This window comes from Schistocerca serialis, chromosome 6 (assembly GCF_023864345.2).
Source record: "Schistocerca serialis cubense isolate TAMUIC-IGC-003099 chromosome 6, iqSchSeri2.2, whole genome shotgun sequence".
Taxonomy (NCBI): Eukaryota; Metazoa; Arthropoda; class Insecta; order Orthoptera; family Acrididae; genus Schistocerca; species Schistocerca serialis.
In genome coordinates, this window is record NC_064643.1 from 181,543,289 (window position 1) to 181,554,827 (window position 11,539).

At 37.9% G+C, this 11,539-nt stretch overlaps 1 protein-coding gene across 1 annotated transcript; it reads left to right on the forward strand.

The window, feature by feature from the left end:
* Window positions 1-2,653: 2,653 nt before the first annotated feature.
* Window positions 2,654-3,522, forward strand: LOC126484027 (uncharacterized). Its single transcript, XM_050107361.1, has 2 exons — window positions 2,654-2,897; window positions 3,175-3,522. Exons 1-2 carry the CDS (start codon window positions 2,840-2,842, stop codon window positions 3,432-3,434), a joined length of 318 nt encoding a protein of 105 aa, XP_049963318.1. The 5' UTR covers window positions 2,654-2,839; the 3' UTR covers window positions 3,435-3,522.
* The last annotated feature ends 8,017 nt before the right edge of the window (window positions 3,523-11,539 follow it).

Here is an 11,539-nt window from a genome sequence, read left to right on the forward strand (position 1 = left end):
GACAAAGATAGGTGTTCAGCAAGGCAGTTTGCTCTCCCCTTTACTCTTCATTACACTTATGGACACAATCATGAAAGAAATCAAAGAAAAAGAAAATGAAGATCTCAATTCATATGTTTTTGCTGATGACATCACCATTTGGGGAGAGGCAGAAATTGAGGTTCAGAGGAGACCAGATTACTGGAACACAAAATTTAAAAAATTCAACTTAACTGTGAGTAGGAACAAGACAGTGGCAATGAAGGTGAGCAGGACACCCACACCTCATCACATCATACTGGAGAGCGAGAAGGTTGAATGTTTGAAAAGCTTCAGTTATCTGGGTAGCATGATATCACACAATGGAAGTTCCAAACTAGAAGTCTTAAACAGAATGAGAAAAGGATCAAGCTTTTTCCATCAAGAATGAAATCTAATCTGGGACAAGGAAGTCCCCCAAAGAGCCAAAGAGACCATGTATAAAACTTATCTCCTGCCAATCATGATGTGTAGTCTAGAGACCTTTGTCATAAATAAGAGAGAAGAGAGTCAAATACGATCACGTGAAATGAAGTTCCTTAGGTCAGCTCTACAAAAAAACTAGGAGAGGCAGAGTTAGGAATGGTTATCTAAGGAGAGACCTGCAGGTGACATTGACTACAGAGGAGAGGATGAGTGATTTGAGACTGAAGTGGTTCGGTCATGTGAAGCAAATGTACCTGACTCAAACTCCACGCCAGTATTTGGAGATGGAAGTACCAGAAAGAAGACCAATCGGGTGTCCTATAAAGAGATGGACAGACCATGTTAAGGAAGAGCTCAAGGGGAGAGGAGTAACATGGGATGTAGTAGAGAGGGAAAAGCTGTACCGGGACAGAAACCAATTGAGGCATATCATTCACAAATTTCCTGCTGCCTCAATGGAAGAAATCCTGATGATAATGACAGATTATGAATGAAACATTCATAGGATAACACTTGTGGATAAGTTTACCTGGCCATTATAGCCAGATACTGACTTACAAAACTTCCAAGAAAGGGTGCAGGAGAATCTGCATACATAGGCACAGAAAATAATCAAGGCTCTGGAAAGTTCACATCATTTGTGAATTCAGTGGATTGACAACCACTTGCTGTACTGGTTAAATTGATTTGGTACTTGTCTTTTTAGTTTTCCCGGTGACAATTTCTTTCTTGTTCAGTTATCCTGTTATCTTTTAATAAAGTAATATCATTTGCTATCACTCCTTCCACGACACAGTGTCTGCCCATATAAAGAGTCAAAGTACGGTTAATATTAAAGTATGATGTGTAACAACTGATGGTCACAATATTGAATTTGACACAGTGTCTGCCCTCAGAAAGAGTCTAAGTACTGTTAATACACATGTATGATGTTGTATAGTAACTGATGGTTACAGTCTGGAGGTTTTCTCCAAATTAGTTATAAAGCTGAATAGACTTACCTGGCAGCCAAGGGGAAGATTGATTTGGAGAAGAGAGGTTCCACACAAGTTGACAAGAGCATGCAATGAGATTTTACTCTAGAGATCACATAGTAGAATATACTGAACAGGCAACTCCTCAGGTAACAAGAACACAAGAAAGGGTCATAAAGTGTGTTCAGACTCACATATTACTTCAAATAAAATATGAATGTAATTCTCATGTAATAGATAAACAAAAAGAATTCTGAATAGTGTACCAGATAAAAGACAATACAGTAGCTAATAGCATAACCACAGAAACCACAGTAATGAGTTTTAACATTCTTTTTATTTAAATCTTTTTAAAAATATTCGTATACATATAAAAATGATACATCTATCTTTGTAGAAAGACTGGTCATTACATAGCAGTTTACTGCATTAGATACGCAGAATGTTGCATTCCTAAGTCCCCTCTTACACCACCAGTCTGAAAATTGCTAAATAGTGCAAAAATGTTCTCATTTTATATCCTTTGAAAAGGTGCTTCCTCCATTTCATAATTTTCAGGAAGAAAGAGACTGACCAGTCAAACAATATGTTTTATTGTTAAACCTGTGTAAACTTCTACAGTTTCTAACTTCAGCATTTCTTTGGGCTATAAATCTGCCATTTTCACTAAAACTGCTGGGCAAAACTTAACTTCAGTAGAACTTACTCAGCTCAAAGTATACTTCAGAGCTCGCATCAAAATACTGAGAACATGCGCTTGGGAGAAACTTCTCTAGTTTTATTCATATGAAATCAGAGAAATCTTTTTCATGCTGAGCAACTTGCCCCACCCATTCACTCAAGCTGAGTACATTCTCAGTTTAAGTATATTCTCCATTGAATTCAAGCAAATCTGAAAATGTTCACTGAAATTTCACAAATACTTACATTCTCCATTTTGTTCATACACCCCAATAGGTCATATGAATAAAAAAGAGAATATACTCTGGAGAAAATTCTCAGAGAAAAAGATCTTTATCAGAGAAAGTTCTGGATTTTGTATTATAAGTAGCATATTCTCTGACCAGGGAGTGCTTTCTCATTACCACCTCTCCTCTTTCAGGAAGTTCTCAGCAAAGAGGTTAAAATCTAACATCTTTGGTTCTCAGCTGGTTTTCATTTGTGTGTGTGTGTGTGTGTGTGTGGGTGTGTGTGTGTGTGTGTGTGTGTGTGTGCGTGTGTGTTCACTAGGAAGATTTAGGATTAACTTCAATGAATACTATAAAAGATTGTCCGGCTATTATTGGCAGAGCTAATTTTGGTAAAGAAATTTCCAATGGGCAGATAATGAAAAACTTCAGATCATAGAGTAATGCAAAAAATGTAAGACTGACAGATATACGACGGGGAAATTAAGGTCATGTTAAAAAAAATGGGAAGAAATGTTTCTGAAGTTTTTAGATGGAGATGACTGCAACACTATGATCCACAGAATTCCTGGTAAGTCAGCTTCTCTCCATTTTTAATTTTGTGCTAGATGCTTTGAAACTGTGAGGTAGCAAAATATTTTATTCTGCAAAGATGAAACAATTTTTGATAAAATGTATATGTTATTAGACCATTGTTCCATAAATCTAGCATAGTGTAGCATGCATAAAGTTGGACAAACTCTTCCTGCGTTTCTGCATAACCCTGCTTGCCTATAGACTCCTTCAAAAAATGGTGCCACACTAAATATTAGTATTATTGTTTTTTTTTTTTTTTAAATTTGTTTTAGGAGCTTCTGCAGTAGGGGTGTACTCCTCTGCCAGCACCTCTTCCCCAGAAGCTAGTTCAGAGTTCCTTGATTCCAACTGTACTTCCTCTGAGCTGCAAGAGATTTTACAACAAACGCAAATGTTAATGGATGACACTGCAGAAATAACACTAGCCTCTTACTCACCAGTTTTGGTGCCCCAAAGTGCACTGAAACAACAGAGGTTAAGCATGGAGACATATGAGACTATGAATTTGTCTAATGCTGAATGTGGAGACTAGTATTACTATACTAGTTAGATGTCCTGGACAGGAAGCAGCAGAAATTCAAAAGAGAAGAGAAAGAAACACAATAAACTGAATTTTGTAATGTCACAGTACAGCATGTTTTGTTATTAATTAAAAATTATTCTTTAGATTAAATGTTTGTTTACATTCTACATTTGCCTAGCTCCATATCCTCTTAAATAAATGATTCAGTAGAAATTACTGTAACACATTCTAGTTTAAAGAGCTGAAGGTTAAAAAATTTGTGTGCTTATTTACTGTAGTATCTGGCAAGTACCTCCAACACATCCTTGAAACAATTTTTGATAAAAGTAAAATTGATGAGAGAGGAGGAAGAAAAATACTAAATTGCATTTTCTTCCGTGGCAGCAGGGCTGCTTTTTTTTTTCATCAAAATAGAATTTTGTTATGTCTGAAGAGATTAAAAATTATTTTCATTACAAAAAATACATGAATTAGGTTTGTTTACAGGATGTTGGTAACAAACTCCCACACATTATATTTGACATATTACATTAATAATTTCCCATCTTCTGTTTGTACCGTGTACATATATGTTTGTTGCTTTCTCTTCTCCCAGTACTGGAAGATTATTTTCATAGTCACTTGGTGACTCAAAATCATCATCTCCTGTTTCTTTTGCTGTGTTGTGCAAAGGAAAACAGTCTGTGATTACATTGTGGATTTTTATTTGCACAAGCCTTATTTTGTTTCGCAGAACTGGGAAATGCCTTTTCAGCTGTCCAAAGCACCATTTGATTATCACCATTTCCTTAGACTGAAGTCTGTTGTATGCCCTCTTATCAGCTGTTTCAAGATGATGGTGTCATTAACCATGGTGAAATACCCTACCCTTCAGCTCCTAAAATTAAAGCATTGCACCAGTTCTCTTGTAATGTCTGGTATGCTCTGAGGTTCTCCACATCCTGGCCTCATGTGCAGACCCTGGTCATAAAGCATTGACATTAGTGAACATTTCACTGTAATCACATGTTGCCAGCACATTTATACTGGGAAAGCCCTTTCAATAAACATATTCATCTCCATGCGGCAGGTCTCATTACTGGTACACATGGAAACTGATATGTTGATTGCCACTTAACTTTTTCTGATTCTAGTTTGCCCATGTTTTTCGCAAGCCAGGTGCTTTTTTGTTAACTTGCTGAAGGGCATATGAAAAAGGCTGCAACACAGTTGTCTAGTGTATTCCTAAGTCTTCCCTTACACTAGTCTGAAAATGTGGGTCTGGTGAACAGTGCAAAAATATTTCCATTTTTCATTTGTTTGGGTGGGCGCCTCCTCCTCTTTTGTGATTTTCAGGAAGAAAGTTACTCACCAGCCAAATAATTTTTGCACTGTTAAATCTACATAAAATTCTACAGTTCATCTCATCTGTGTTTCTTTAGGCTACATATATTTTTTTGCCTTTTGACCATCATAAATTTTGCCAATTTCTCTATATACACTTGTTAACACTTAACCGCAGCAGAAGTTACTCAGTTCTAAGTATGCCACAGAGCTCACTTAAAAAAAAAAACTAAGAATGCTCTCCAATTTTGAGGAACTTGCTTAGTTTTATACATATGAAACTGGAGAATGTTCTGTGTGTTGAGCAACTTCCCCCATCCTTTTACTTAGGCTGATAACATTCACTCGTGAAATACGAGGGTTGGAACTTAAATAATTGCAACTATTTATTCACAACTGTTACAAAAGAGTTACATGTTTTCACCTGCTACTCTCCTTCAAAGTAGTCACCAGCATTATGTAGAACCCATTTCCAGTGATGTGGAAGGAGTAGTATTCCATTAGCAGAGCCTGTTCTGTTGGTGGTGCAAATGGAACAGTGATTCTCGTGTATGACTCTGATGGTGTTATCCTAACGTGTTATGTTCCTCCGTGGCGGACAGGCAGTGCACAGTATTACTGTTCATTTTTGGAGCATTACCTGCGACCAGCTTTGCAAAAGAAGTGAAGACATTTTCTGCACAACCCACCCATCATTTTGCATGACAATGCATGGGTGCATACAGTGCAAGCTGTGGCTGCTTTGTTCAGTCGGTGGGTCTGTTAAGTACTGTACCATCCACCATACTCCCTGGACCTAAGTCCTTGAGACTTTGATTTGATTCTGAAGATGAAGGAACCCCTTCATGGCATTCGCTTCAGAACTGTTCCAGAGATTCGAGAGGCAGTAGACTGCTCCTTTTGCACCATCAACAGAACAAGCTCTGCTAATGGTATACTATGTCTTTCAAATCACAGGCAATGGGTTCTACACAATGCTGGTGACTACTTTGAAAGACAGTAACAGGTGCAAACTTGTAACTCTTTTGTATCAGTTGTGAATAAATAGTTGCCACTATTTAAGTTCCAACTCTAGTATATTCTCCAACTCATTTTATTCATGAGAACATGAGAGTGTTATCCAGAATTCTATTTTATTCACATGATCAATGTCCACTATAGTCCTAATCACATGTATGAGACATTATAGAAATGAGTTCAATAATACAGTGGTTGCCAATTCGCCTCGCACTCCTGCATTTGTCAGGTGCAGGAATAGAATATCCCAGTACACGTGATTAGTTACTATGATTCTGCCAGGAACCCAGTAGAACAATGTTTCTGAAAAGTAGGGAAATTAATCAGAACACATGACAATGAACAACATTCTAGGTGTGTAGATGTCATCTCACAGTTTGAAGACATGATTAACAGGTTGGTCAGTGATTCACAGGGTACACTCCTGCCAAATTTAATATGGCACTCAGGTTATAATGCTGACTACAGAAATTACAGGTTTATCCCATCCACCTGATGAGACATGGGAGAAGATTGGCACCACTTAAATTCAGATACACAAAAAGGAAATAGTACAAAAGGTGCAGGATGACAGCAAAGTCAAAACACATTCCTTCAAAGTAGGGGACTTTGTACTTTTTGAGCAACATCCACATTCAAGTTGACTGAGACCAAAACAGCAAAGACTTTTTTTTTTATCCATATAATATCAAGAAAGTTGAAGGTAACCATTCACACTGTGGAAGATCCTGAGAACAGTTCTGAAATGGATTTTCAGGAGATAAGCAGCCTGAAGAAATTTTTCATTTGGGGAAGGAAAGCATTAATGAAAGCAGAGACTCCTTTCATCCTGTACTTGTACCATACCACAATTATGGATTATTTAAAGAAGTTTATTTTTATCTAAATGTTACTTAAACAGTACTATTATGCATTTAGTATGTAGTGTTGGAGTAATTATTTATATCAGTTGTTTATGTGTTTCTTTATGTATAGTAGGAAGCTATTATATCAAGGAGACTGCTGTGAGCCTTGAAATTCAGCTAGTGTGTCGTCCCAGGCCATTGGTAGATCTGCAGAACCAAGCATGGTTTCATTAATTCCACTTTATCATCTCAGATGAGTTGTTTTTGTTTGTATGCAGAGTACCAAAAACCTCTCATAAGGTTCACTCATGAGGTCTCTGGCTCAGACAGGGTCCGGCAATTAAACCTCCCGTATTTGATGTAGCTGGCATGCTAGTTGTAGTGAGGTTCCTGAGGTGGAGGTGTTTTGTTTCAAAGCAGTGTACATGCCATTTTCAGCGTGCACCATGGCATGGCTTGGTGAGAATTGTGTGTTTGTTGTGGAGGAATTTATTTGTAATAGTGGTCCTGTGATTAGTACTCAACGAACTTTTCCAAGACAATTTGAACTTGGCCAACATGATCGTGTCCCGGATAGAAAAACTATTCAACTGTGTGTGTCAAACTTTGGAAAGACCGATTCAGCACTGAAAAGAAAACTTACTGGCTGACTTCGAACTGCATCAATGCGGGAAAATGCGGGATGTGTGAGAGTGTCTGTGCAACAATCACCAGTGCATTCAGCACTTAAACGTGCAGCTGCCCTGGGATTATCTGATAGGAGTGTAAGAAGAATTTTTCATAGAGAACTTCATATGCACACCTTCAAAAAGGTGGTTACGCAGGAATTAAGTGGAAGGAAATTCTTCAAAACATTCCACCTGGTGCTTTGTTTAGTTCTTAAGATGAGGCCCATTACCACTTATCAGGAACTGTAAACAACAAGAAATTCCGCTACTGGTGTGTAAAAAACTCTCATGAAATTAATCAGCGACTACTACACAGCCCTCTTGTGACAGTTAGGTACACCATTGCTGAATGTTTTGTGTGGGGCCTGTATTTTTTCAAAGACGGTGGCCACACAGTAATGGTTAATCTAAAACATTATTGTCACATGCTAGAGACTTCCCTCCAAACTGTGTTGAACCATTTTACTGCAGATCATGAAGATCAAGAAGTGTGATTCCAGCAAGATGGAGCAACATGCCACACCTCTCAGAATCCTATGGAAATGTTGTGCGAGTTGGTTCCTGGTCATCTTCTCTGCTTGTGAGGAGGCATCGATTGTCTGATTTAACACCCTGTGATTTTTTTCTTTGGGAACACTTAAATGGTCTATTGTGTGAACATTGTTCCACAACACTGCAAACACTTAGACAGGTGGCAGCCATTCCAAGAGAAATGACATGAAGATGTATGGAGAACTTCTGGCATAGACTTTGTCAATGTGTCAACAGTGGAGGACATCATTTACCAGATATAATTTTTAAAACCAAATAATCCAAAATGACAAAGTACGTATTTTTTCATAATTAAAAGTAATTTTTCTCTATCTTATTTAGTTTTTCTTTGACAACCTATTAATTTGATGGAGGCTTTATTGCCGGACCCTGTATGTTACAGTTCAAATGCTGGTGCACACCTCTACAAAGTTATGTCATAACTGAATCTCCTTAAAAGATGACTGCATCGCATCAGGTAGAACCTACCTGATGTGTGTAACTGCTGTAGCAGACCAACCTACCCTGTGGAAAATATGACTTCCGATCGTAAAGCAACTGGTGTTAGGAAAGCAATTTGCTGATAAGTTCTGACACTAGCATACAGACCTTTTAGTCTTGTTACAATGGGGCCCTTGCTGAACTTACAGCTTCCAAAAACCAATAAGGTGGAGAGAAAACTTTCATTGCCACAAGAATCCACTTGCTGCCACTCCCTGGAAACTTGCAATACTCACATGAATTCTGATGCCTAGCATCTTACTATGGGGTGTAACTAACTCAGCATACCGGAATGATGAGTTTGTATTAAAGTTTTTTTGTATTCCAAGTCATCCTTGCCTGTTATAGAAAAGTTCAAATAATATATTATCAGTAAATATGTAACACAATTAGATGCACATTACTTCACTATTTGCTCTGCAAGGGTGAAAACACTCATGTGTGCTTCCAGTTTATTTTAAGTAAAATGGCATACCTTACAATACATTCTGTTCAAACAGTTGGGAGGGTGTACATTAATTTAGAGACATAAGGTCTTAGATCTAATTCAAGCATTAAGAAAGGATGAGAGCAGCAGTAGATCACCACAAATTCCCAGAAGACTGGATCTTCACTCTCCTTTAAAATTCAGTTTTTAAAAAATACTTTTTCCAAACTGTTCTGAAAATATTGTGTCACTGAATATGATTGGAAGTCCAAGACACTAGAATTCCTAGGAAAACAGATGCAATAGCATTTACTAGTGTTAGAAGTGTATATTAATGTGTTAATTTAAGAATAGTTATTTAGAAATAAATTGTTGTTGTTGTTGTGGTCTTCAGTCCTGAGACTGGTTTGATGCAGCTCTTCATGCTACTCTATCCTGTGCAAACTTCATCTCCCAGTACTTACTGCAACCTACATCCTTCTGAATCTGCTTATTGTATTCCTCTCTTGGTCTCTCTTTACGATTTTTTCCCTCCATGCTGCCCTCCAATACTAAATTTGTGATCCCTTGATGCCTCAGAACATATTCTACCAACCTGTCCCTTCTTCTTGTCAAGTTGTGCCACAAACTCCTCTTCTCTGCAATTCTATCCAAAACATCCTTATTAGTTATGTGATCTACCCATCTAATCTTCAGCATTCTTCTGTAGCACCTCATTTCAAAAGCTTCTATTCTCTTCTTGTCCAAACTATTTATTGTCCATGTTTCACTTCCATAGATGGCTACACTCCATACAAATACTTTCAAAAACGACTTCCTGACACTTAAATGTATACTCGATGTTAACAAATTTCTCTTCTTCAGAAACGCTTTCCTTGCCACTGCCAGTCTACATTTTATATCCTCTCTACTATGACCATCATCAGTTATTTTGCTCCCTAAATAGCAAAACTCCTTTACTACTTTAAGTGTCTCATTTCCTAATCTAATTCCCTCAGCATCACCTGATTTAATTTGACTACATTCCATTATCCTTGTTTTGCTTTTGTTGATGTTCATCTTATATCCTCCTTTCAAGACACTGTCCATTCCGTTCAACTGCTCTTCCAAGTCCTTTACTGTCTCTGGCAGAATTACAATGTCAGTGGCAAACCTCAAAGTTTTTATTTCTTCTCCACGGATTTTAATACCTACTCCGAACTTTTCTTTTGTTTCCTTTACAGCTTGCTCAATATACAGATTGAATAACATTGGGGAGAGGCTACAACCCTGTCTCACTCCCTTCCCAACCACTGCTTCCCTTTCACACCCCTTGACTCTCATAACTATCATCTGGTTTCTGTACAAATTGTAAATAGCCTTTTGCTCCCTGCATTTTACCCCTGCCACCTTCAGAATTTGAAAGAGAGTATTCCAGGCAACATTGTCAAAAGCTTTCTCTAAGTTTACAAATGATAGAAATGCAGGTTTGCCTTTCCTTAATCTAGCTTCTAGGATAAGTCATAGGGTCAGTATTGCCTCACGTGTTCCAACATTTCTACGGAATCCAAACTGAACTTCCACGAGGTTGGCTTCTACCAGTTTTGCTATTCATCTGTAAAGAATTCATGTTAGTATTTTGCATTTGTGGCTTATTAAACTGATAGTTCGGTAATTTTCACTTCTGTCAACACCTGCTTTCTTTGGGATTGGAATTATTACATTCTTCTTGAAGTCTGAGAGTATTTTGCCTGTCACACATCTTGCTCACCAGATGGTAGAGTTTTCTCAGGGCTGGCTCTCCCAAGGCTATCAGTAGTTCTAATGGAATGTTGTCTACTCCTGGGGCCTTGTTTCAGCATAGGTCTTTCAGTGCTCTGTCGAACTCTTCACACAGTATCATATCTCCCATTTCATCTTCATCTACATCCTCTTCCATTTCCATAATATTGTCCTCAAGTACATCGCCCTTGTTTAGACCCTCTATATACTCCTTTCACCTTTCTGCTTTCCCCTCTTTGTTTAGAACTGAGTTTCCATCTGAGCTCTTGATATTCATACAAGTGACTCTCTTTTCTCGAATGGTCTCTTTAATTTTCGTGTAGGCAGTATCTATTTTACCCCTAGTGAGATAAGCCTCTATATCCTTATATTTGTCCTCTAGCCTTCCCTGCTTAGCCATTTTGCACTTCCTGTCGATCTCATTTTTGAAATGTTTGTATTCCTTTTTGACTACTTCATTTACTGCATTTTTATATTTTCTCCTTTCATCAATTGAATTCAATATTTCTTCTGTTACCCAAGGATTTCTACTAGCCCTCATCTTTTTAAGTACTTGATCCTCTGCTGCCTTCACTACTTCATCCCTCAAAGCTACCAATTCTTCTTCTACTGTATTTCTTTCCCCATTCCTGTCAATTGTTCCCTTATGCTCTCCCTGCAACTCTGTACAACCTCTGGTTTAGTCAGTTTATTCAGGCCCCATCTCCTTAAATTCCCATCTTTTTGCAGTTTCTTCAGTTTTAATCTACAGTTCATACCCATAGATTGTGGTCAGAGCCCACATATGCCCCTGGAAATGTGTTACAATTTAAAACCTGGTTCCTAAGTCTCTGTCTTACCATTGTATAATCTATCTGATTCCTTCTAGTATTTCCAGGATCTTCCATGTGTACAACCTCCTTTTATGACTCTTGAACGAAGTGTTAGCTATGATTAAGTTATGCTCTGTGCAAAATTCTACCAGATGGCTTCCTCTTTTATTTCATACCCCCAATCCATATTCACCTACTATGTATTTTTCTCTCCCTTTTCCTACTCTCG